This window comes from Schistocerca nitens, chromosome 4 (genome assembly GCF_023898315.1).
Source record: "Schistocerca nitens isolate TAMUIC-IGC-003100 chromosome 4, iqSchNite1.1, whole genome shotgun sequence".
Lineage (NCBI taxonomy): Eukaryota > Metazoa > Arthropoda > Insecta > Orthoptera > Acrididae > Schistocerca > Schistocerca nitens.
The window spans coordinates 343319172-343343176 of record NC_064617.1 but is presented as its reverse complement, the minus strand read 5'-3'; the positions used below and the strand labels follow the sequence as shown (position 1 = coordinate 343343176).

The 24005-nt window shown below is 40.0% G+C and overlaps 1 protein-coding gene across 1 annotated transcript in view; it reads right to left on the bottom strand.

The window, feature by feature from the left end:
- Positions 1-24005, bottom strand: part of LOC126252298 (fatty acid synthase-like) — a 199155-nt gene that overhangs the window by 102447 nt on the left and 72703 nt on the right. Inside the window, exons 5-7 of the mRNA XM_049953180.1 lie at positions 11654-11884; positions 10746-10940; positions 5981-6208 (exon numbers count right to left, since the gene is read on the bottom strand). Of these exons, the coding sequence (XP_049809137.1) occupies positions 5981-6208; positions 10746-10940; positions 11654-11884 (654 nt within the window). The remainder of the gene's footprint in view (positions 1-5980; positions 6209-10745; positions 10941-11653; positions 11885-24005) is intronic.

The window sequence follows — 24005 nt, the reverse complement described above, 5'->3', positions numbered from 1 at the left end:
ACATAAAACAGAAAAGAAAATTATAAATAATATCTGCTCTAAAATACAAGTCATGTATGGTTTGCCTGAAAGGTCAATAATGAGTCCACTACTTTCCATTCTTTACACAAATTATAGGAGTATGACAGAGAGTGGAGATTTCATTGTGTATGCTGATGCTAGCTTTCTTACAGTGAGTAGTACCACCGAAAATGAACTGGAGAAAAGGATTTCTCTGAATAGAGAAAATGCAACCCAGTATTTGAGTAATAAAAATTTGTTCATAAATGGAAAGAACTGAGGCTCATGTAGGTCCATGCTGACAGAAATGGCTACACTGAAAATATCAGCCTTTAAGTTTGGTACACAGACCTACACAGACAAGCAGTTGCAAATTCTTGGGAGAGGTGGTCGACAAGTACTTGTCTTGGGAAAAACACACAAACAAAGTAGTGCCACTACTATGTTTTTTGGCATTCCTGAAGAAACATCTCTACCATAGCTAATGCAAGAGCCATGGAAGCAGGTCAGATCAGAGCCTGACAAACACAGTTACAACAGAATCTACTTGCTCACATGGCAAGCAATTCCAATGTATCAGGGTGGTTTGTAAACACTGCAAATGAGTGGAGGAACCCAAGGCTTAATCATCATCATCATCATCATCATCATCATCATCATCATCATCATCATGTCCTCCTCGCCGTGTCCGGCGACAGCAACTCCATCAGTTGTTTAGTCCATATTGTGGCAGGCTCAGATGTGACTTGCAAAACTGAGGTTTGCTTTTAAGATCTGGTCACACAGAGTGCAATAAAGTTGCCCAGTGGATTTATGCATATAGATGTAATTAGGCTTTGGCGTAGATTTGCAGAGCTTTCGTTTATCGTCCACGTTCTTTAGGCAGATATGCTCAAATTGTTCCACACTCTTGTGTACAGTTGAGCACCACTCTGATCAGTGCAATGCAAGCTCCTCCCAACGTTTGCTCGGAATGCCAAATGCTGTGAGGTGGCGTTTGATGGTGTCTTTATATCGCAGTTGTTGGCCACCTTGCTACTGCTTTCCACACAAGAGCTCTGAGCAGAACACTGCTTTGGGAAGTCTATTGTCATCCATGTGTATGATATGGCCACTCCATCTCAATTGATGTATCATTAAGAGAGCTTCAATGCCAGGCCGTTTCACGCGATACAAAATCTCCGTGTTTGGAACACGGTCTTCCCATTTCATGTGGAGAATTGATCTCAGACAGCGAAGATGAAAGGTGTCTAGCCTCCTAATGTCAGCTTTATAACAGCATCTGGTTTCCGAGGTGTAGAGTAAAATTGGTAATATTATTGCTTTGTAGACCGCAGTTTTAGTTTGTAGTCTGAGATCGTGTGATTTCCATACTCGGTGATTCAGTTTGCCAAAAACTGAGGCTGCATTGTCTATACGAGCTGCAATTTCTGTTGTCAGGCTGTTGTCACTTCTAGTTTGGCTACCTAGATAAAAGTGTGACACATTTTTCAAATGTTTGTTGTTCATTCATCTGCATTGGAACCCCTAAGTGGTTGTTGAAGGACTTGCATCTTGGTGATGCTTATGACTAAACCAAATCTTCTTCAAGAGTCATTTAGCAGGTTCATGTATGTTTGGAGAGATTCAGGAGAATTAGCCATTATGCATACGTCATCTGCGTAAAGAATTTCTAAGATAGATACTTTATTTATGCGACTTTATGTTCTGAGGCGAGACATGTTGAAGACACTTTTGTCTGTTCTCGAGTCAAGACCCATTTTCCCACTGCAGGCTTTGATCATGTCTCTCATAACAGCTGTGAAATAAAGTGAGAAGAGTGTGGGAGCCAGTACACAGCCTTGTTTTAGACCACATGTCACAGGAAACTGTTCTGAAAGCTCATTTACATGGTGGATTTTTGCCATCGCGTCGTCATGAAACTGTTTAATCAAATTAATAATTTTGTCAGGGCAGCCGGTTTTCTTTAGTATAGTCCAGAGAGCTTCCCGTGGGACTTGATTGAATGCTTTTTCGAGGTCTGCAAAGCACATGAACAGAGGCTGATGCTGCTTTAAGCTTTTCTCTTGCATTTGTTTGACAACAAATATGGCATCCACTGCGCCTCTGTTCAGTCGAAAGCCACACTGGGTCTCTGGTAGCACTTTTTCTGCTGGGTGCATTAGCTGGTTGTTGAATATGTGAGCCAGGACTTTCCCTGCTGCTGATAGAAGAGAGATTCCCCTGTGAGAACTGCAGTCAGAAATGTCACCTTTTCCTTTGTAAATCTTGCATCTTTCCAATCTTGTGGAATTATTTCGCACTCCCAAATCTTTGAAACTAGAACAAACAGTGGGTTCATAATGTTTGGTCCACCATATTTATAGAGCTCTGATGGTAAGTTGTCTAATCCTGCTGATTTGTTATTATTCAGCTTAGCCAATGCTGAAATGAATTCACTGAATGAAGGGGCATCAGCAAGTTGTTCATCGACTGGCAGGCCTTCAGGTTATTCTATGTATGGAATATCAGTTGTCTGATGGTTGGGATTAAGAACGTCATCAAAATATTCTGCCCACCAAGCAAGAATATCACTCTGTTGCATCAGCTGACAGGTTTTATCTTTGTCATTAATACGTGCTATCTTCCTTGATTGTGGACCAAAGATAGTTTTCAGGCAATCAAAGAATCTGCCTGTTTGGTTTGTGTCAGCATATGATTGCATTTCATTGGTTTTATTCAGCCACCATTTGTCTTTGAGGGAGTGCACCTTCACTTTCAGGTTGTATGTGCTACTTTGCAGTTGGCAAGATCATGACTGTGAAGAGATGCTCTGAAACCATTAACAAGCTCTGCATCTGAACTGTCAAACCAAACTTGGTTCTTTTTCTAAGGTTTTCCAAGACTTCTGTGGCACATCTGCGCAGTTTGGTAGCATATACATTCCAGTGCTCATCTACAGAGGCAGACTTGAATATCAAAAGCCCATCAGAACCGAATGCATCCTACAGTTTTGCTCTCATAGTCTGATCGCAGACCAAGATTTTGCTGGATAATTTTGATGGTATTTTGTGTAACACTTGGATATGGTGCTTTCAAAGTTATGTTTAATTTGGACCTCACAAGTCGATGGTCTGTCCAACCCTGAGTGCCTCTCATAGCATGTGAGATCAGTACTTCACCAAGATCTTTTTTCCATACGATCACATAATCTAGAAGGTGCCAGTGCTTAGATGTTGGGTGCATCCATGTCGTTTTATATTTATCGGGCATCTGAAAATGTGTATTTGTCAAACAGAGTTCAAATTCAGCACATAAAGTTAAAAACTCAAGACAATTTGAGTTGCATTTTCCAATTCTGTGGCGACCAATGACTCTATTCCAGGCATTTAAATCACTGCTAACCTGAGCATTGAAATCTCCAAGCAACAGGACTTTATCTGCGGAAGGAATGCCCTGAAGTATGTATCAGAGATCTTGGTAGAACTTGTATTCCTCTTCATCAGGAGATGGCATACCCATCATTTTTAATCAGTGTCTGCCTGCCAGCAGTCCTGAGAGAGTACCTACAATGGCATATCAGTCTTACGAGCCTACAAGGATATTCATCATAAATAATCCATCACAATTTGAGAAGAAGAGTGATGTACAGACCTAAAATGCTACAGGGAAAAATAACCTTTGCTGCCCATTGTTAAAACTGTCAGGGGCTCAAAGAGCAGTTTGATAAACAGCAATACAATTTTTTGATCATTTGCCCAATAACATAAAATGTCTGACAGGTAGCGAAGCGAGTCTTAAATTTAATTTAAGATCGTATCTCCTGGACAACTCCTTGTATTCCAGTGACAAATTTCTACTTAAAAACTGGTAGCCAGAAAAAAAGGTGCAGCTGCACGAGTAGCAAAGAAATGATAATGTGTTAATTAATGCTAACACTAATCATGTATACATATCCTGACCTATTCCACATCATTTTGGTAAAAGAATTGTTCAGATTATCTATAGAACATGTAGCTAATAACTAACATGTATCAAGAAGTCACCACCTCTGGACCCTGTCACTGCTAGCTGCATCCCTGCTGCTTACACCAAGTCTGATGATGTGCTTTAGCACCCCCCAACCAGCAGTCTACCTGGGGTCTTACTTCACCTGCCACCAGCTTGCTACCTTAGGACTTGACCATTCAAGCCCAGAAATGGGCAGCCACTCAGTCATCATCACTTGTACAGGTAAACTCCTTGCTACCTGCCTCCGTTCATGTGGGTGGACGCTGATGCTGCTGTGAGCCATCTCATCCACAGTGGGATCACAGAGTGATGTGGTATGCCTCAGCACAACTCAGCAAGTACACATGGGTAGCCTTTAGTCTGCTGTGTGGATACACTGCTTACCACCAGCAGCTGCAATTAGTGTTTGTGGGGTCATTGCCATCATCACTTTACCGGATTCATAATGTTGCTGACAGCTGCAGGCCTTCATAGGCTGCCTACGACTTATGACCTGGAGATGGTGTATTCTCCAAGCCTCAATGTAACTGCTGTAGTTTATTGAGCAGTAAATTATTATACTAACACTGATGTTTTAATGCTGACATGCTGAATGACTACCAGGCATCCACACACCACTTCACTGCTATCACACCCAGGATGGTGTACTACAAGCTTCCTGACACTAAAAACTGAGTACCACCATTCCCAGCCATACTCGAGAATGGTTACACTCCAAAAGCAAGCTGTAAGGTGTATTGCACAGTCACTCTCTCTCTCTCTCTCAGAATGGTTACACTCCAAAAGCAAGCTGTAAGGTGTATTGCACAGTCTCTCTCTCTCTCTCTCTCTCTCTCTCTCTCTCTCTCTCTCTCACACACACACACACACACACACACACACACACAACACGGTGTACTTGAAGGAACACTGAATAAAGCTCTGCACTTATTTAATACTAAAATTAGAATGATCGCCATATGACATGTAAAGACTGATACTAACTATTAACTTATAAGGACCTTACAGAAGCAGTGCGTATTTCGAACAGTTATCTCCCACATGATATAAAGGATATAAAAATATTTTCATAATTAAAACAAAAACTAAAGTCTACATACTATGACATGTCCCTATAGCATAAAGAATACCTGCACAAACATCACAGCTACTAAACACAAACTCTATGTGCTTAGGGGTAAATGTGTGTGTGACTAAAGCAAAGAATTAGCAACAGAGTGAAAACTTATCTCACACAATTGTATTATCATATCTATCATGTGTTTTCCATTTTTGTGTATTTAAATATTCTCATTGTCAAACACGAAACAGTACTATACATTCTGTGAAATAAATTGAGGCAACATGAACAATACAAAGGAAAAAAATCTCCAAGAAGATGAACTGTATATGTATACTTAACTATTTATGGGATGCAATAACATATATGAACTTTTTGTTTTTGTAGGTAGCATGAACATTTTATGTAGTATATGTTGTGAATATCTGTGTAACCATAACCAGTCCAGTAACACGAAACTCAGCAGCTTCTTGCTTCTTCTTAAGCTATCATATCTGATTTCAAGTAAAATGATCTAACGACAAATAAGTACATAAAATAAAAATAAAACAGCAAGAATTTTCAAGAACTAAATAAACTTACTAATTGGAAACAGATTTAAGTATATTGTTGATGTAAGACCATTTGTGAGAACTGAAAATGTGAAAGAGGCTGACACTTCACTAGGTTGCAGAAACAGATACAGTTTTTGGCAGCTGGCCATTTTGAGAGTTGCAAAAACATGTGAAAATGAAGGAGAAAGACTACTTACTGCTACAAATCTAGACTTCTGAAATATAGTTTTTCAACAATTTCAGTGTTGGCTTTGCTCCAGTTTTTCTTGTTTCATTTGGTAAAATGATAAGTTCTTTTTTCTTAACATATATGCACAGTGGCATTATTTTATTTCTCCTAGTTTACTACAAAACCCAATTGCAACTCAACACTCACCTGTACTGTAACAATGGAAATGAATGCTTTAGTGTGATCTGTGTATGTATCATCTTCATCTTCGAGAAGTTCAAAAAGATCAATTTTGAATGGATAAAGTGACTCAGCACACTGTCTTATGACATCTTTTAAGATTGATAGCTGCAGAAACACTCGCCCTGCAGCTGGCCATTGGCTACCAAGTCCAGAAAAAACAAACCACACTGGTTTTCTCTGTTTGTTGCAGATCTGTTAAGGCATATGAAATGAAAATTAGTTGGTGGGAGACCTGCTACATAATATAAGTTCATAGTGATACATATTCCATTATGTCTTTTCTAATTTAGTTACAAATGTCAGTCACAGGAGATATGTGGCAACATTTTTGCTCCATGAAGTAGTAGTATTAACACACTGACTGGAAACACTGACTTACTGATGCAGGATCTGAATACAAGACTGTTTGTGAAAAATTGGTATTTTCTTCATGGTGAAATTAAGTTTTGTTTCTTCATAAACAATACCCCACTCTTTGAATGTCATAAAGTTTATAGTGACTACAATCTATAGAACAAGTAACAAACTAACTAACAACAAAGAATTTTGTTTACCTGTATGTCTTGTAGGTTGTTACCCCTGGGATTCATCACTATGTAGCCTCTCCATTCATGTCCTATGATATTCATTGAGTGTATTTGTTGTATAAGTGCTTGGAATGCATGATTTTTATCCTCATCTTGAAGCTGCTCATGTAAAACAGAACAGTAAATACCTGGCTTGAAAGCTATCCTGGTTAAGATATTTTACTCTTATGGTTTTATTAAAAGATGTTTAGCTGTAACTTTACTTACATTAAACAACATAATATACATGGTCATTAGCTACGAGCATCATTAAAGGTTAATTATAATAGTTTTTATGTACACGAGCAATTCTGACAGAATTAATTAAATGAAAATAATTTCATTGTATGCCTGTACTAAAAGTTCATTTTTCAAATTTCACATTCTTAGCATAAGTGTCAACCCATTATAATGAGATTTTAGAGGGGTTTGGATTGTGCATGAGCTTCCTGTGCCTTGTTAATTGGTGAATCCAAGTAAGAACAGTGCACGTGAAGATTCCCAGTAGATTCATTACGTAGTAGTAATGTATTCGGCAAGCTTAACAATCGCATCCCATTTGCATCCGGTGGGTACATCTTATTTGACAGTGTTTCAGTAGAATATACATGCAACATCATTTCACTGAAGGAAATAGAAGGGATTAAAGCAAGGTGATTGCGTTATATAAGGATTATGCTTAACAACAAACCCTGTTTCCTGCAAAAACTTTTTTAGTAAGCATTTGAATTTCCTATAGAATAGTACCTTATTGGTCATTTTCTAACTTTTTCTATACATTGTAATAGCACTTGTTTGGGAGGTACACATTAAGAACTATTTTTTCCAATATGATCATTTGATTTATTTTGCTTTGCAGTGATTCAGTGTTTACACTTTCCTGTGTGAAAGTCCTGTATGTAGTTTCACCTTTAACATGATATTATAATTCTTATGTAAATATCAAATATATGCTATTCTCTGTTCTCTAAAACTTCTTCACAAATAATGAGACCTACCAGATATATAATCAAGGCAGCATAATGAGTTGTAATTTTTGGAACAGTAGCTTACGTGTGTTTCTGGAAGGCTATTTTCAATAGTCTTAATAATCTTTTGTATTATAAAGCTTCTTATTGCTGTCAGAAAAGTTTCCCAAGAAACACCTTCATCACAGCATGCTTCTGGGTGTTCTGCCGAATTGTTTCCATTTTATGCACAATATCTCAATGGGTAGCCCAGCTGTCTTCTTCAAATGCTGAGAGTTTTGCTGTTAACCATACTCGCCAACTGGACTTCAAACACAATCCTGCCCTCCAACACCTATAAGAGCATTCCAGATACCAGTTCCAAAATTTGTCCACCTGTTGACATCTTACTCCTGCCTTGGAGCATCACTAGCCATCAACATCCAAACCATTCACAGTGACTACCCTTATCAACTCCTCATAGTATCCACGCCCTGCCTCACTGATTTTCCCTTATCAACTCCTCATAGTATCCACACCCTGCCTAGCTAATTTTTTCAATGTGCCACATCCTCCCAGATGCTCCGAACACTGTATTAAACTCAGAAACCAAACTAACACAAAACACTGTTGTTAAATTTCCACCAAAAACCTCAATCCCACAGAAGTTGCAGTCCTATTCAAAGGCCTCACCAGATGGAGGTTTAATCAAGCTAGACTTATTAAACACCTACTCTCCTTCCCTGATCCCTGCAGTGGAAACACTTCTTTGCCACCAATCCCTCGAACCAAAGCCAACATAATCCCAACATAGAAGCTTGCCTCTTCCAGTTCATACCACCCTCCAGCTGAGGACCAAACCCCCCCCCCCCCCCTCCTGCCAACCAAGCCCTGCTCATCTTCTGAGAATTCCTTAGCACTGCCTTGGTGTCACCATCCTTCCCCAGAGCTCTTCCAAAGAAAACTAAACTGTCAGCAAAAGAAACAACAGCCATACTCATCTCAAAACAGATCCTAACATAACTATCATCCCTGCAGAAAAAAGCTCCACCATTGTCATGATGTATCACAGGGGCTATCTGACAGAAGGTTTCCACCAACTGTCTGACATCTCCATCTAAATGCTCTGGCAGAGTGATCCCATCCCAGATGTCCAATATAATCTTCAGTCTCAACTGAAAGTCTTAAGCCCATCCCAGAACCTCTTCCCAGAATCTATCTACCTCTTCACCATGACACTATGCACATCCATCCTCTAAATACCCCCCAAAATCCACAACTCCAACAATCCTGGATGTCTCACTGTAGCAGATTATTGTGCTCCTGCTGAAAGAATTTCCTCGTGTGTTGACCAACACCTCCAATCAACTGCACAAAACAAGGCCTCTCTCATCAAAGACACCAACCACTTCCTCCACCAATGCTCCATCATTCCCACCCATTTATCTCCTGGATCCAAACTCATCACTCTTGCTGACACCTCCATATACACAGTCATCTCACACATCCATTATCTTCCCACTATCATAAACTACCTCTCCCAACATCCTTCAGCCTCCAAAGCCACTACCTCATTCTTCTTACACCTTATCAACTATATCTTCATACACACCAGCACTTCTCCTTCGAGGGGAAGGTATATAAATACATCCACAAAACAGTCATGGGCACCCCTTGGTACCCTCCTATGTTACATTTATATGGACCATTTAGAGGTACATGCATAGCCTCCCAAAACAGCAAACCTTTGTCTGGTTCAGGTTCACTGATGATATCTATATGATTTAAGCTCAGAGCCAAGACACACTATCTCAGTCCTTCATAATCTCAATACTTTCTTTCCCATCTGCTTCATGTGTTCCTCCTCAACCCAACATGTCATTCTCCTGGACGTTTACCTCCACCTCTCTGGTGGCTCCATTCACATGTCTGTCTATATTAAACCAACCAGTCACCTACAGTACCTGCATTTTGACAGCTGTTACCCCATCCACACCAAGAAATAACTGGCCACCCATGGATGGTGTACCTGTAAGGACAAGAACTAACTTGCCCAGTACGCTGAAGGTCTCACGAAGACCTTCACAAGCAGGCACTACCTCTCCAAACCCAGTCCGTGAACAGGTTTCCTGTGCCATATCCTCACCCACCTCTAATCCTCTCACCACCCCCAAGAATCAGCCATAAAGAGCTCCTCCCTCATCACTTAGTATCACCAAGGACTGGAATAACTGAACCACATCTTTAGTCATGGCTTTCATTATTTATCACCGTGCCCTGAACTGTGGCACATCCTAACCAATATCCTTCCCACCATTCCTAAAGTGATGTTCCATCACCCACCCAGGTTGCACAACATCCTAGCCCATCCCTATGCCACTGCCAATCCCAACTCATTGACACAGTTATTGTATCTCTGTGGTACACACAGGTGCAAGACCTATCAAATCCACCCACCCAACATTTCCTATTCCATTTCTGTCACAGGCCCACCTTAACCCCTTAAGAGGCAAGACCATCTGTGAAAGCAGCCATGTTGTACACCAACTCTGCTGCAATCACTGCGGAACTTAAATTGTTGACGTAACACCCAACCAATTGCCCATCTCAGTAAATGGTTACCAACACAAATTTTGTAAAACAAACTGCAACTCCTAGCATAATTGTAAGCTTTGCAGATATTGTAGGATTTTACCAAGCCATCAGAGCCTGATAGTGATTCATTTTGTGGAGCAATTACCATATAATGCTTATATGCCGACCATATACTGGCCTTTGATCAATAGTTACTGCATATCAGAACCCTGAGAAAAGGTTTGAAATGGCATTTAATAATACATTCACTGTTACTCTGAGTGGTCTGCAACAGTGTATCCATGGATTCACCCCTACAAAATAGGAGCCAAGTGGAGTCCTTGTGGCACTGCATTGTAAACATCACCAGGAGATTACCTTCTGTTCGCAACAAAAATGTACACATTATTGAGACACTGTGTAACTAAAAAACATGTTTTAATTAGTTTTGAATCATTCTTCAAAATATGGCAAAATTTTGTTTTATGAGGTTGTCTTCACTTCCATTTACACTGATTGTTCACTTTTTACACTTTCACTTTTCTAAATTATATTAAGGTTTTGGACTCCAATATAGCTAAAATCATACACAGAATATCATAATATGGTTACAGGCAAACAAAAGTAATTGGGCAACTGTACTTTAGTCAGCAGGGTTTTCACAGCCACTTGACTGCGTCCAGATACACAGATTACTTTAGTTAGAGGATATATGAAAGAATCTTTTCTCTGGGTTGATTGTGGTCTTCTCAGAATTATATGTGAATTTGATCCACCCAATCCAAAGGAATTAACAGCAATGAAGTTACCATGCCATTTAAGTCGCTCAGTGACCACCTAAAACAGAAACCACCTATCAATAAACCAATTACTGTGCAAATAAAGACACTACATACACAAATATTACAATAAAATAGCAAAATTTGTAATTTTTATTTAGCTGGGAGCTAGCTGTATAAAGGTGATGGCACTGTCTTCTCAAGCATTGTAAATCAGCAAACACTTCCTCACTAGCTACACAGATGAAAGAATAGAACTGAAGGAGAACAATATTGCAAAAGGAAGAATATATCACCACAAAATTAAGAAAGCATCAGGCATATAATGTAATGAGACTCCACATTCTAAGTTTCTGATATCAATACAAAAATAAAGAAATCATGCAGCTACAAATAGAGAGATGTTGAATTGGCTGTCAATGAAACTGAACCTACCCCATTCTGGATCTGGCAAAAAGACAATTCAGCAACTTTGCCTTAAAAATCCCATTTCTCCCACAATTTGCTCTGTTCCCTGATCATGAGATGTGAGTAAGTTGCACTGCTCTTAACAGCCTTTGACACTTGTTTACACCTATTCCTCATTTTACATACTTCCAGCTCTCAAGATAGGAGTTCTGCTTCCATATCTTGAGATCGAGAGCCATCTCATGCATGCTGCTGCATAATAGACTTCTAAACTTTTGCTAATATGCTCATATAACTTATCAGCTACATAACAGTCATTATTGTGTTGATCCTACGACATGAGATTCAACAAAATTGACTCACCTTCAGTCTTCCATCTAAAAGAGCTGGCACTTTAGAGTTTGGATTTTTGTAATGCAGGTTGGGAGGAATTTCATTATTTTCTAGAACTAATAGTGATTTGATTACAGAACATATTCCTGAAGCTGCTTCTGTATGGCCCATATTTGATTTGATAGAACCTATCAACAAAGGAGATGATCTTTTCTTCAAAAATAAATCTGCTATTGCACCCAATTCTTCAGGATCCCCCGCCTGCAAGTATAAAAGGTACTTTACTTTTAACACATTTGTTAATCTTCTCATTTTAAAAGAATTACAGATATAAAGCTACATAATGATTTTACAGTAACATGTGTCATGCATTTACATTATAAGCTATATAAATTATAATCAAGAGGAAAAATATGTAAGTCCCCTAGAGTAGATGACATTTTCTTAGAATTATTAACAAGGAACCTCTTGAGTGAGAAGTCAGAAGTTCAATATTTAGTAAGACTCATTAGAAAGTGTTGTGTTAACAATTATGACAGGAAAAATATCAGCTGCTAATGACTCATCAGCATATCAGAAAGGCAGCAGAAAATGAGTATCCAGAAGATGCAGACATCAGTTTTGTACAGGATGTATGTACTACATTTCACAAAATGGACAACATCAACATTCAAGAAATATTCAAAACAAACCATTGACTTGCACCATGAATACTGAAAAGTGGCACCCACAGTGATCACAAAGGTTCACACCATCAAGACTGAAGACAAGCTCCTTAGGACTTACAAATCATGCAGGACATTCAGCTAGGTATGCACTCTTAAAGAAAGCATATAGAATCATGAAACAATCTGTCATGGAGCTTATTGTGAAACTAGCTATCCTTTAGGTTAGCTGCATATACTGCAATAATTTGTTTTATATTAAAAAAAAATCCAGAGACTGAATTTATCCAGTGGTTCCAGGTGGTATGAACTGCAAAGTAACACACTTTTCAGGAGGGATACTTTCCTTTAAAGGAGTATGATTTTTATATGCAGACCAGGAATCAAGCAGAAGCAAGTTATTTTGACCAGCTGTTGGCCAAAGCAGTGCTCACACCATAGTTGTAGTTCTCTTATGACCATTTTCCCATTCTTGCTTACTGCTCTTGCAAGATCACACACATGAGAAAGAATTGTAGAGGGCAGATCACATCCAACTTTTTGCAGCATAATAAATAACTTCCCAGCCAATTTACCATCAAGATTAGCATACAGCATAATTGTACAAGGATGCGTTAAGGTATTGATCTTAGTTGATCTTTACAAGATGGCTGCAAGTGTAAAAGTTAAATGTGTCTTCCCAAAAAAAAAGTCAATTTTGCTGTGAAAACTGTGGGGATGACATTAACAAACTGAATGAATGCTTAACTAGTTTGCAGTTTATTATCAGCACTTTAAAAACAGATATTGTGAGATTACAGCTCAAATAAAGTGAACTGAACATACTGAAACTTCCACATGAAAGTACGACAGTTACAGGAAAGTGGACAAATGTGATGTGCAATAGCAGCAAGAAAAAAGTGCTAAATCAAAAAAACTGTGAAAGTAACATAAGCTTAGTATCTGAAAACTCAATTCAAGTTATTTCTACCAATGATTGTGAAAGTGCAGGCCTATGCAGTTCTCGTCAACAAGTTGAAGAGGAAAAGGACAATGTGAATAAAGCAGAAGAAAATTTACTGACGCTGACAAATAAGAAACCAAGCATAAATGTGGACAATGCAGATCTGCCGACCCAAAGTTGTGCTGAAGCAGTTAGTGAAATGACACAAAATTACTTCCAGATTGTAAACTATAACAGCGAACTGTTCATGCTTTCAAGCAGCCATTGTCATGGTCTTGCAAATAAATTAAAAGAAAAATCTAATACATATTCTTGTGGTATAGTGTAACCAGGAGCCTCATTTGGGGAAGATAAAAAAATGATTGCATCTACAGCAGTAAAAAATCTACACGATAAAGACTTTGTCGTACTTATGGGAGGTTCTAGCAACTTGTACAAAAATGAAGTGGTGATTGCTATGTGCAATCTTAAACAATGTCTGAAAAATCTCACACATAAAGTTGTCGTAATTATGAAAATTCCACACCGCCATGATATGTGAGGAAGTCGTGTGTCAAAGTGCCAATAATCAGTTTGCTAATATCTACACATATTTTAGAAATGTGTTGATGTGAGTAATATAGGATGCAGATTCCACACACAACATGGATACACATGAATGACTTGGGTAAAGATATCTGGTGAACATGATAATCAAGGAATTAAAAAAACACCAAACTAACTTCAAAACCAAACCCATAGTCACAATGCCATCATCAGACCTGCCAGGAATGACGAAAACACCTCAAAAAATGTAGAAGCAATAGACCCAGCAGTAGGAGCAAAACATGCAAAAAAACGCAAGGAATCAGCAGAAACAACAGTGGATGGTGAAGTGAAGTTTGTTGGTTACATGTTCCATTGATCAATCTCACAGAAACTGTTGTGCTGTGGAATGTGTCAAGTGCATAAGAAATGACATATGAATCGAGATTTTTCTTTTTCTTCTTTTTCTTTTTTATAAAAAAAGCTTAAAATTTTTATTGCATACCCCATTCCCTTAAATGGCACAAAGTTCATATATTTATACTTATAGATTTATTTATTCCTATTCAAGAATCCATCTATGGTATAGAAGGAGTTGTCAAGGGGATATCATTTCCATTTATTTTTGGAAGTATTACTGCTGTATGTCAGACTTTTATTTCATCTGGTAATTTATCAAAAAGTTTTACAGCAGCATATTTTACCCCTTTCTGTGTCAAAGATAGAATAGATAGATTACATAGGGGATAGTGTAAGTCTTTCATTCTTCTGGTATTATAATCATGAATGTCACTGTTGTTTTTAAACTGGTCCATGTTGTTAAGAACAAATTTCATTACTGACTAAATGTACTGTGAGGCTGTTGTAAGAATTCCTAACCTTATAAACATATACCTACAAGATGTGCGACTATGAGCCTCACACATTATTCTAACCACTTTCTGTTGAGCAGTGTATACTTTTTGTCCAAAGTGTTGAGTTAGCCCAAAATATTATTCCATATGACATCAGCGAGTGAAAATATGAAAAGTATGTTAGCTTGCTGATGTCCATATCCTAAAAATTAGCAATTATTCTGATTGCAATAGTTACCGAACCTAGTTGCTTTAGATGATCCAAAATATGAATTCCCCCCCCCCCCCCCCCCCCCAAAGTTCACAGCAAGCCCATTTGCAGAAAACCAATCAATAACTTTTTCAAAGGGAGTTATCACCCCACTTCCATACTGACATATTTTCCAAAATATTTGAAAAAGTACTCAAGAGCAGTGTCACACTTACATGGAAATAATTAACTTCGCATGTCACAGTATGGATTCCAGAAGGGTTGCTCAACTGGGAGTGCTATTTATAACTCACTCATCAAATAGTAAAAGCCTTAAATAACACAATATCACCAGCTGCTTTTTTCCCCAATGCATTTATCATGTTACTCTCTTAGAAAAATTCAAATTTTACAGATGGCTTTACAAACACATGGTTTGAATCATACTTAACAAACAGAATGCAAAAGACTGTGCTGAATAATTAAAACAAAGTGGGAAGGATAGAAAATTTTAAAAACTGAGGAGAAAATGCTAAGGACGTTCCTCTGGGTTCAATTTTGGGTCCACTCTTATTTCGTATACACTCCTGGAAATGGAAAAAAGAACACATTGACACCGGTGTGTCAGACCCACCATACTTGCTACGGACACTGCGAGAGGGCTGTACAAGCAATGATCACACGCACGGCACAGCGGACACACCAGTAACCGCGGTGTTGGCCGTCGAATGGCGCTAGCTGCGCAGCATTTGTGCACCGCCGCCGTCAGTGTCAGCCAGTTTGCCGTGGCGTACGGAGCTCCATCGCAGTCTTTAACACTGGTAGCATGCCGCGACAGCGTGGACGTGAACCGTATGTGCAGTTGACGGACTTTGAGCGAGGGCGTATAGTGGGCATGCGGGAGGCCGGGTGGACGTACCGCCGAATTGCTCAACACGTGGGGCGTGAGGTCTCCACAGTACATCGATGTTGTCGCCAGTGGTCGGCGGAAGGTGCACGTGCCCGTCGACCTGGGACCGGACCGCAGCGACGCACGGATGCACGCCAAGACCGTAGGATCCTACGCAGTGCCGTAGGGGACCGCACCGCCACTTCCCAGCAAATTAGGGACACTGTTGCTCCTGGGGTATCGGCGAGGACCATTTGCAACCGTCTCCGTGAAGCTGGGCTACGGTCCCGCACACCGTTAGGCCGTCTTCCGCTCACGCCCCAACATCGTGCAGCCCGCCTCCAGTGGTGTCACGACAGGCGTGAATGGAGGGACGAATGGAGACGTGTCGTCTTCAGCGATGAGAGTCGCTTCTGCCTTGGTGCCAATGATGGTCGTATGCGTGTTTGGCGCCGTGCAGGTGAGCGCCACAATCAGGACTGCATACGACCGAGGCACACAGGGCCAACACCCGGCATCATGGTGTGGGGAGCGATCTCCTACACTGGCCGTACACCACTGGTGATCGTCGAGGGGACACTGAATAGTGCACGGTACATCCAAACCGTCATCGAACCCATCGTTCTACCATTCCTAGAACGGCAAGGGAACTTGCTGTTCCAACAGGACAATGCACGTCCGCATGTATCCCGTGCCACCCAACGTGCTCTAGAAGGTGTAAGTCAACTACCCTGGCCAGCAAGATCTCCGGATCTGTCCCCCATTGAGCATGTTTGGGACTGGATGAAGCGTCGTCTCACGCGGTCTGCACGTCCGGCACGAACGCTGGTCCAACTGAGGCGCCAGGTGGAAATGGCATGGCAAGCCGTTCCACAGGACTACATCCAGCATCTCTAAGATCGTCTCCATGGGAGAATAGCAGCCTGCATTGCTGCGAAAGGTGGATATACACTGTACTAGTGCCGACATTGTGCATGCTCTGTTGCCTGTGTCTATGTGCCTGTGGTTCTGTCAGTGTGATCATGTGATGTATCTGACCCCAGGAATGTGTCAATAAAGTTTCCCCTTCCTGGGACAATGAATTCACGGTGTTCTTATTTCAATTTCCAGGAGTGTATGTATGAATGACCCTCCACTTAACATTCAACAAGCAGAATTGGTACGTTCTGCAGGCAATACTAGAATTATAATAAATCCCGTTAGAAAGAAAGCAACAGAAGGGATGGTAAATGATATTTTCCAAAGAATTAAACAAGGTTTTCAGAAAGTGGACTCTCCCTAAATTTTGAAAAAACACCCTATATTCGTCTTGTAACACAAACAGAGTCATACCTACAATTGATGTAGTGCATGAACAGGGGTCAGTAAATGGAGTAGAATGATCCAAATTTTTGGGCATACATATTCATGAAAACGTAGACCAGAGGAATCTATTGAGATTCTCAAAAAAATAAAAGTTTAGCTACTTTTCCTTTTTGTATAATTGCTAATCTTGGAAACAAATGAATCAACCTCTTGACGTATTTTATTTCCACTCAGTAATGTCTTTTGGAATCATTTCCTGGGGTAATTCATCACTTAGAATCAAAGTATTGATTGCACAAAAGCAAGCAGTAAAATAATACATAGTGCTCACCCACAGATGTCATGTAGGTACCTCTTTGAAGAGCTAGACATTTTAACTCCACTGTCACAGTACTTATATTCAGCAATGAAATCCATCATATTTGTTGTCCATACCTACAGCACTAGATGGAAAATGACTTTTCTCACCTCTTTTTTTCAAAGATGTCACTGGCTCAGAAAGAAGTTCCATATGCAGCAGCAAAAATCTTTAATCATTTGCCACATAATACAAAATCTCAGACAGGTAGCAATGCAAGTTTTAAACCTAACTTAAAATCATTTCTTCTGGACAACTCCTCCTGTTCCATTGACTAATTTCTACTTAAAAAGTAGTAGTCAGTAAAAATGAAAAAAAACTTGTTTTTAAATGTAGCTGCATTATTAGGACCAAAATAATAATGTGTTTATTATCGTTAATGCCAATCAGTCATACATATTGTATAAACTGCCTCATTACACATCAATTTGATAAAATAATTGTTTATATGATCTATGGAATACATAACTAAATACCTAAGAAATGCAGTGATATCTTTAGAAAAAACATGGTAAGGAAAAACCTTGATAACATACAAGCTGTTGGTGCTGCAGCTTGTGGCATTGATTTAAGAGTTATTCAGCACATGTATCATGAAGGAAAATCCCAAATGTTTGATTCTCCCAATAAATACTAAAAAACACAGCTCTTTGTCAAATTAAACAACTTTGATAAAGACATTGTCAGATGGACAGTCTATGAATTTTACAATAATGACAAGTATCTAATAACAGAAAAATTGAGACAAAAGTTAATTGAAAAAATATTTTTTACTGGATCTGAAAGATATGTGAGATTGTTGTGCACATAGTTCCGCGTAGTGAGTGCATACACAACTTTCCCACTAGAGCGCGCCCAGCTACTAAGCACACCAGCGCAGGCGCAGCGCTCATCCGTCTTCGCACTACGAGATGGCGCTGCCATAAAGACGGACCAAATTCTGCTTCCGCCAATCCGTGTATTAATATGTAATGCAGCCAATGAGATTGCTGATAACGTAGAACCTTTTCTCCTCGCGGATCACACTCGTGCAGTGATACCTGAACGCGCGAGGTATTATAACGAGTGTACAGACCTCCGATTAGTCCGTCTGCATTTGTCAGCACCAGTCTGCGTTAGTCTGCATTTGTCTGTACCAGTCTATAGTCAAGTTTCAGTCTGCACCTAATAAGATTATCATATTCCTGTACATAGCCATGAAGAGAAATGTATAGACACTTTGTCAAGTATCAGAGATATGTGAGAATAAGATTAACGTACCAAGACCAAAGGAACTTCAGATTGTCAATTGTAAACAGCATCCAAAATCAAGATACGTAATGCCTATGCTTTTTATTATTTTAATAAATGTGTGTGAAAATTAATCAAGTTCTGTTTAAAGTTGGTCACCGTCAATCCGCTACTCTAAGTGTGCAAGTGGCATTTCTATCGTCTGACCTAACGGCAGAAGATAAACACGCCACGATAAGACCATGAGACATATTGCTGACACTCACCTACTTTGTTAGAGCGACAAGTCAAATAATCTGATGGTGTGTGTACCGAAGGTCTTACAGTACGCACACCACATTGGCGACGAGGTACTAAGGAAACAGATGATTTCAGCACAATTACAGATGACCACATGTAAGCCTGAAATAAAATAGATTACAGTGGACTTCTGGAAGATACATACTTGACTGCTAACCTGCTCTCTTGCAGCTAAAATATCATTATTACAGTAACCTAGTCGCACCTGGAATTTTCAGATAACCATGGACCTCACAGCGCAGATCGTTAATCTCATGGCACAAATACAACAGACGCAACAGGCGTTGCTTACAAGAGTGGAACATTTGGAGTTGCAGCCTGCTGTAGTGTCTCCGCTACAAATTAAATTTCCGCCACCACCTTTCGCAGTTTACAACAGCAAGGAAGAAGCGTGGCCGGAATATGCAGTACGCCTGGAACAGCACTTCCTCACACACCAGATATCAGGTGATGTAGAAAAAAGATCTTATTTTTTGGCGAATTGCGGCGCAGCTATCTACAACCTTCTCTTAAAACTGAGTCCGACTTGTGAACCAACAAATTTGTCATTCCCAGCTATTAAAGACTTGCTCGAAAAATACTTCGACAAGCAAACGCATGTCGCTACTGCAAGGCATAAATTTTACTTATGCAAGAAAAAGGCACAGCAGATATACACGGAATGGATTACACAGTTGGAAGGATTAACTACGAACTGCAATTTTATTTGTGAAAACGAAAAGTGTAAAAAGTCCTATGCAGATTCTTTAATATGTGATATGCTCATAATGCATTCACCAGATGAGAAATTAAGGAAAGAGCTCCTTAGTTTAATCAATGCATCCTTGCAAGATTGTTTACCAATCATTCGAGCACATGAACAAAGCCAAGCTTCTGTGAGTGTGGCACAAGACGACGGCTGTGACGTGTTCGCGACACAGGCATGCGAAACGGGGCAACGCGGTCCGCGTACCCAAGGCCGTAAACAGGACAGCAAGGCTAGGCTCACGCGAACTGAGAACAGGTCACACACCCAAACTAAAAGACTAAAGTTGAAATCATGTCGTAAATGTGAAATCAATCATCACAGAGACAATTGTTACTATCGTAACACACATTGTGACTTTTGCAAACGTAAAGGGCACAGATCAGAAGTGTGTAATAAGAAAAGTGTACAGTCTAGAAATAAGTTTAGCAATAAGAAAGTGCTTAATTTTAAGAAGTATACCTCCAATGCATGTGATGATATGAATAGGCAAGACTATATTCAGGTTTCAAAAGTTAAACACAAAGTTAATGCTATTGTACAAAACAGGAACAAGTCTTTGTATGTCACATTACTGGTGAACAAAATACTTATCAAATTCCAGATTGACACAGGATTGTCGATCTCTATCATAAATCTGCACACGCATAAACGACTAGGTTCTCCTAAATTGCAACATTATGAAAGCTCGCTGTACAGCTACAGTAATGAACAAATTCCAGTCAAAGGTGCACTGACGACGGATGTAACTTACAAACAGTTTACCAAGTCAGCTACTTTAGCAGTAGTTAACACCCATAAGGCATCAAACTTGCTGAGTCTGGATCTCTTTAACGAATTAGGCTTCACAATCCATGAAGCAAAAAAAGGTCACACATGAAGTTCTGAAAGGAAAATAACAAACTGTGTTGCAGAAGTACGACGATATTTTTTCCTGCGCGACAGGCAGTGTAACGGCCTACCAGGCACACATTACGCTGACACCGAATGCAGTGCTGAAGTTTTGTAAAGCTAGAACTGTCCCTTACGCAATGAAAGACTTGACCATTTAGAAGGCAATGGTATTATCGAACCAGTCACATGTAGCGCCTGGGCAACACCAATCGTTGTCATAGAAAAGCCAAATGGATCATTACGTATTTGTGGAGATTTCAAGAATACTGTCAATTCACAGTGCATTATAGATACATACCCGATTCCGAAACCAGAAGAACTGATGTATAAATTATCAGGGGGTGTGTATTTCGCCAAACTGGATTTAAAGGAAGCATATCTGCAGATCCCTTTAGACAAAGATACACAAAAGTTTATGGTCATAAATACTCCATTTGGATTGTACAGATACAAGTGCTTACCATTTGGTATCGCTACCGCACCAATCCTCTTTCAACGTTACTTGGAACAATCAATTAGAAACTGTCCTAACGCAGTTAACTATCTTGATGACATAATCGTCTCGGGAAAATTTCCACGAGATTTACTAGATAACCTGGAAGAACTGTTCAAGGTTGTCAGAAAGGCCAATCTCAGGTGCAACAAGGACAAATGTATTTTTTTGTCAAGAAAATTCAGTATTTAGGACATATATTGTCAAATAATGGAATCAGTCTGACACCACAGCATATAGAAGCCATACAGAAATTGACAGCTCCGAAAGACTTGAAGCAACTAAGAGCTTTATTAGGCCAAATTAATTATTACCAGAAATTCATACCGAAAGCAGCTGAAATTTTCGAACTGTTGAACAGATTGCTTCGCAAAGGAGTCACGTGGAATTGATCCAAAGAATGCCAGCACGCATTCGACGAAACTGAAACAAAGTTTATTGACGCAAAATGTCTTACAACATATGACCCACAAAAGTTGATCACTATTGCAGCGGACTCGTCAGATTACAGGATCGGTGCAGTCATGTCCCATAAACATCAAGGAATTGAACAACTGATTGCATACACGTCGAAAACATTAAACTCAAGTCAACGAAACTATAGCCAAGTAGAAAAAGAGGAACTCGCAATTATCTTTACAGTGAAGAGGTTTCATGACTACATATACAGACGAAAATTTATTCTGCTCACAGACCATAAGCCATTGGTGACAATATTCGGACCACATAATAGTGTATCCACTAAGACAGCACAGCATTTACGACATTGGGCATTGCTACTGTCTACTTACAACTACGAGATCTTATATAGATCGACGGCAAAACATGCCAACATCGATGTACTTTCACGTCTACCGGCGGGTCAAGATGAACATTTTGACAAATCAGAGGACGCATGTTTTCAGATAGATGTAATCAGTGAGGACGTCATGAAAAATTTCCCCGTCAATGCCACCTTAATAGCTAAGTTAGTGCTCAAAGATCCAGTGTTATCAAAGATAAAGCAGTATATTCTTACAGAATGGCCAACCGATAAGAACATGTTAGCTCAGCCAGAAGTGAAATCTTATTGGAACATGAGACATGCTCTCACAGTGCACAAAGGCATCATATTAGTTCACAGTGAAACGGGAAAAACAAGAGTAGTTATACCCAAAGCTCTCAGTGCTAACAATGCTACACCAATGTTATTGGGGCATAGTACGCACGAAACGCATGGCCAGAGAACATTGCTACTGGAAGAACATTGATAAAGATATTGAAACAATGCTTTCTAACTGTAAATTATGTCAGACGCATCAATCAGCTCCGCCAAGACAATATTTTCCGTGGCCACAGGCAACAGAACCTTGGTCAAGATTGCATATTGACTATGCAGGTCCTTTTCTTGGAACTTCTTGGTTAATTGTCCTTGATGCATTTTCCAAATTCCCTTTTGTACTACAAATGCGTACAACTTCTTCAGCGAAAACAATTCAAGTGCTGTCAAAGATCTTTTCAATTGAAGGATTGCCTCAAACCATAGTGACCGATAACGGCACACAATTTACGTTCAAGAATTCCAGTCATTCTGTCAGATGAACAGAATTGCACATTACAGGACGGCACCATTTCACCCTGAGGCTAATGGACTCACCGAACGATTAGTACGAACGTTCAAGGCACACATGACAAAGTTGGTGCAACAGTACAACAAAGAGACTTCCTTATTAATTTTTCTGTCACAATATAGAGCTACTCTGCACAAGGCACAGTAACCAGCAGAAAAACTGCATGGGCAACAACACAGGACTTTGATGTCCCTCCTAAAACCCACAATGCATCCAGAAAATGATCAACGAACGTTGAAAGGGCGACGATTCCACGTAAACGACAAAGTCCTCGTAACTGTCTACAGTCAAGGAATGCTTACTTGGACACAAGGAACCATTGTAGAATGCATTGGCAATGTCATGTATAGAATAAGAACGCAAAGCGGCATAGTTATTTGCCATACTAATCAATTACGGCAGCAAAGACAGCAGTCACATATAGGCAGAACTCCTAGGCTGTTTCATTTTGCAGACTCAGAAGCCGATGTCAACCCCGAGGAGCTCGCAGGGTTCCAGACGCCGTCACCGGCAGCCGCCGCCTCCGCAGCCAAAGCAGACGCAACACCTTCATGGGCAGCCGACTACACCAGCCATCCACAGCCGTCATCCCCAGAGAAGATGGACGTCGAAGAAGAATTAGATTTAAGCTATGACCAATGTACCGATGTTGAAATGCAATTATGTAACAAAATTTTTGCTTCTCCGGTTCCCTGTTCCGTAGGTTTTGAGTGGGTTTTCCTAGCAGACCGCAAGCGAATGCCATGGGGAGCAACATGTGTGCACCAACAGACATACACACGCCGGAAAGCAAGGAAGCAGAAAAAAAGGCTTTTCAAGCAAACTTCAAAAGCTTTCTTTCTTCCCCCGGAAGGGAAAGATGTTGTGTACTTAGTTCCGCGTTGTCAGCACATACACAACTTTCCCACTAGAGCGCGCCCAGCTACTAAGCACAACAGCATAGGCGCAGCGCATGTCCGTCTCCGCACTACAAGATGGCACTGCCATAACGACGGACCAAATTCTGCTTCCGCCAATCCGTGTATTAATATGTAATGCAGCCAATGAGATTGCTGATAACGTAGAACCTTTTCTCCTCGCGGATCACACTCGTGCAGTGATACCTGAACGCGCGAGGTATTATAACGAGTGTACAGACCTCCGATTAGTCCGTCTGCATTTGTCAGCACCAGTCTGCGTTAGTCTGCATTTGTCTGTACCAGTCTATAGTCAAGTTTCAGTCTGCACCTAATAAGATTATCATATTCCTGTACATAGCCATGAAGAGAAATGTATAGACACTTTGTCAAGTATCAGAGATATGTGAGAATAAGATTAACGTACCAAGACCAAAGGAACTTCAGATTGTCAATTGTAAACAGCATCCAAAATCAAGTTACGT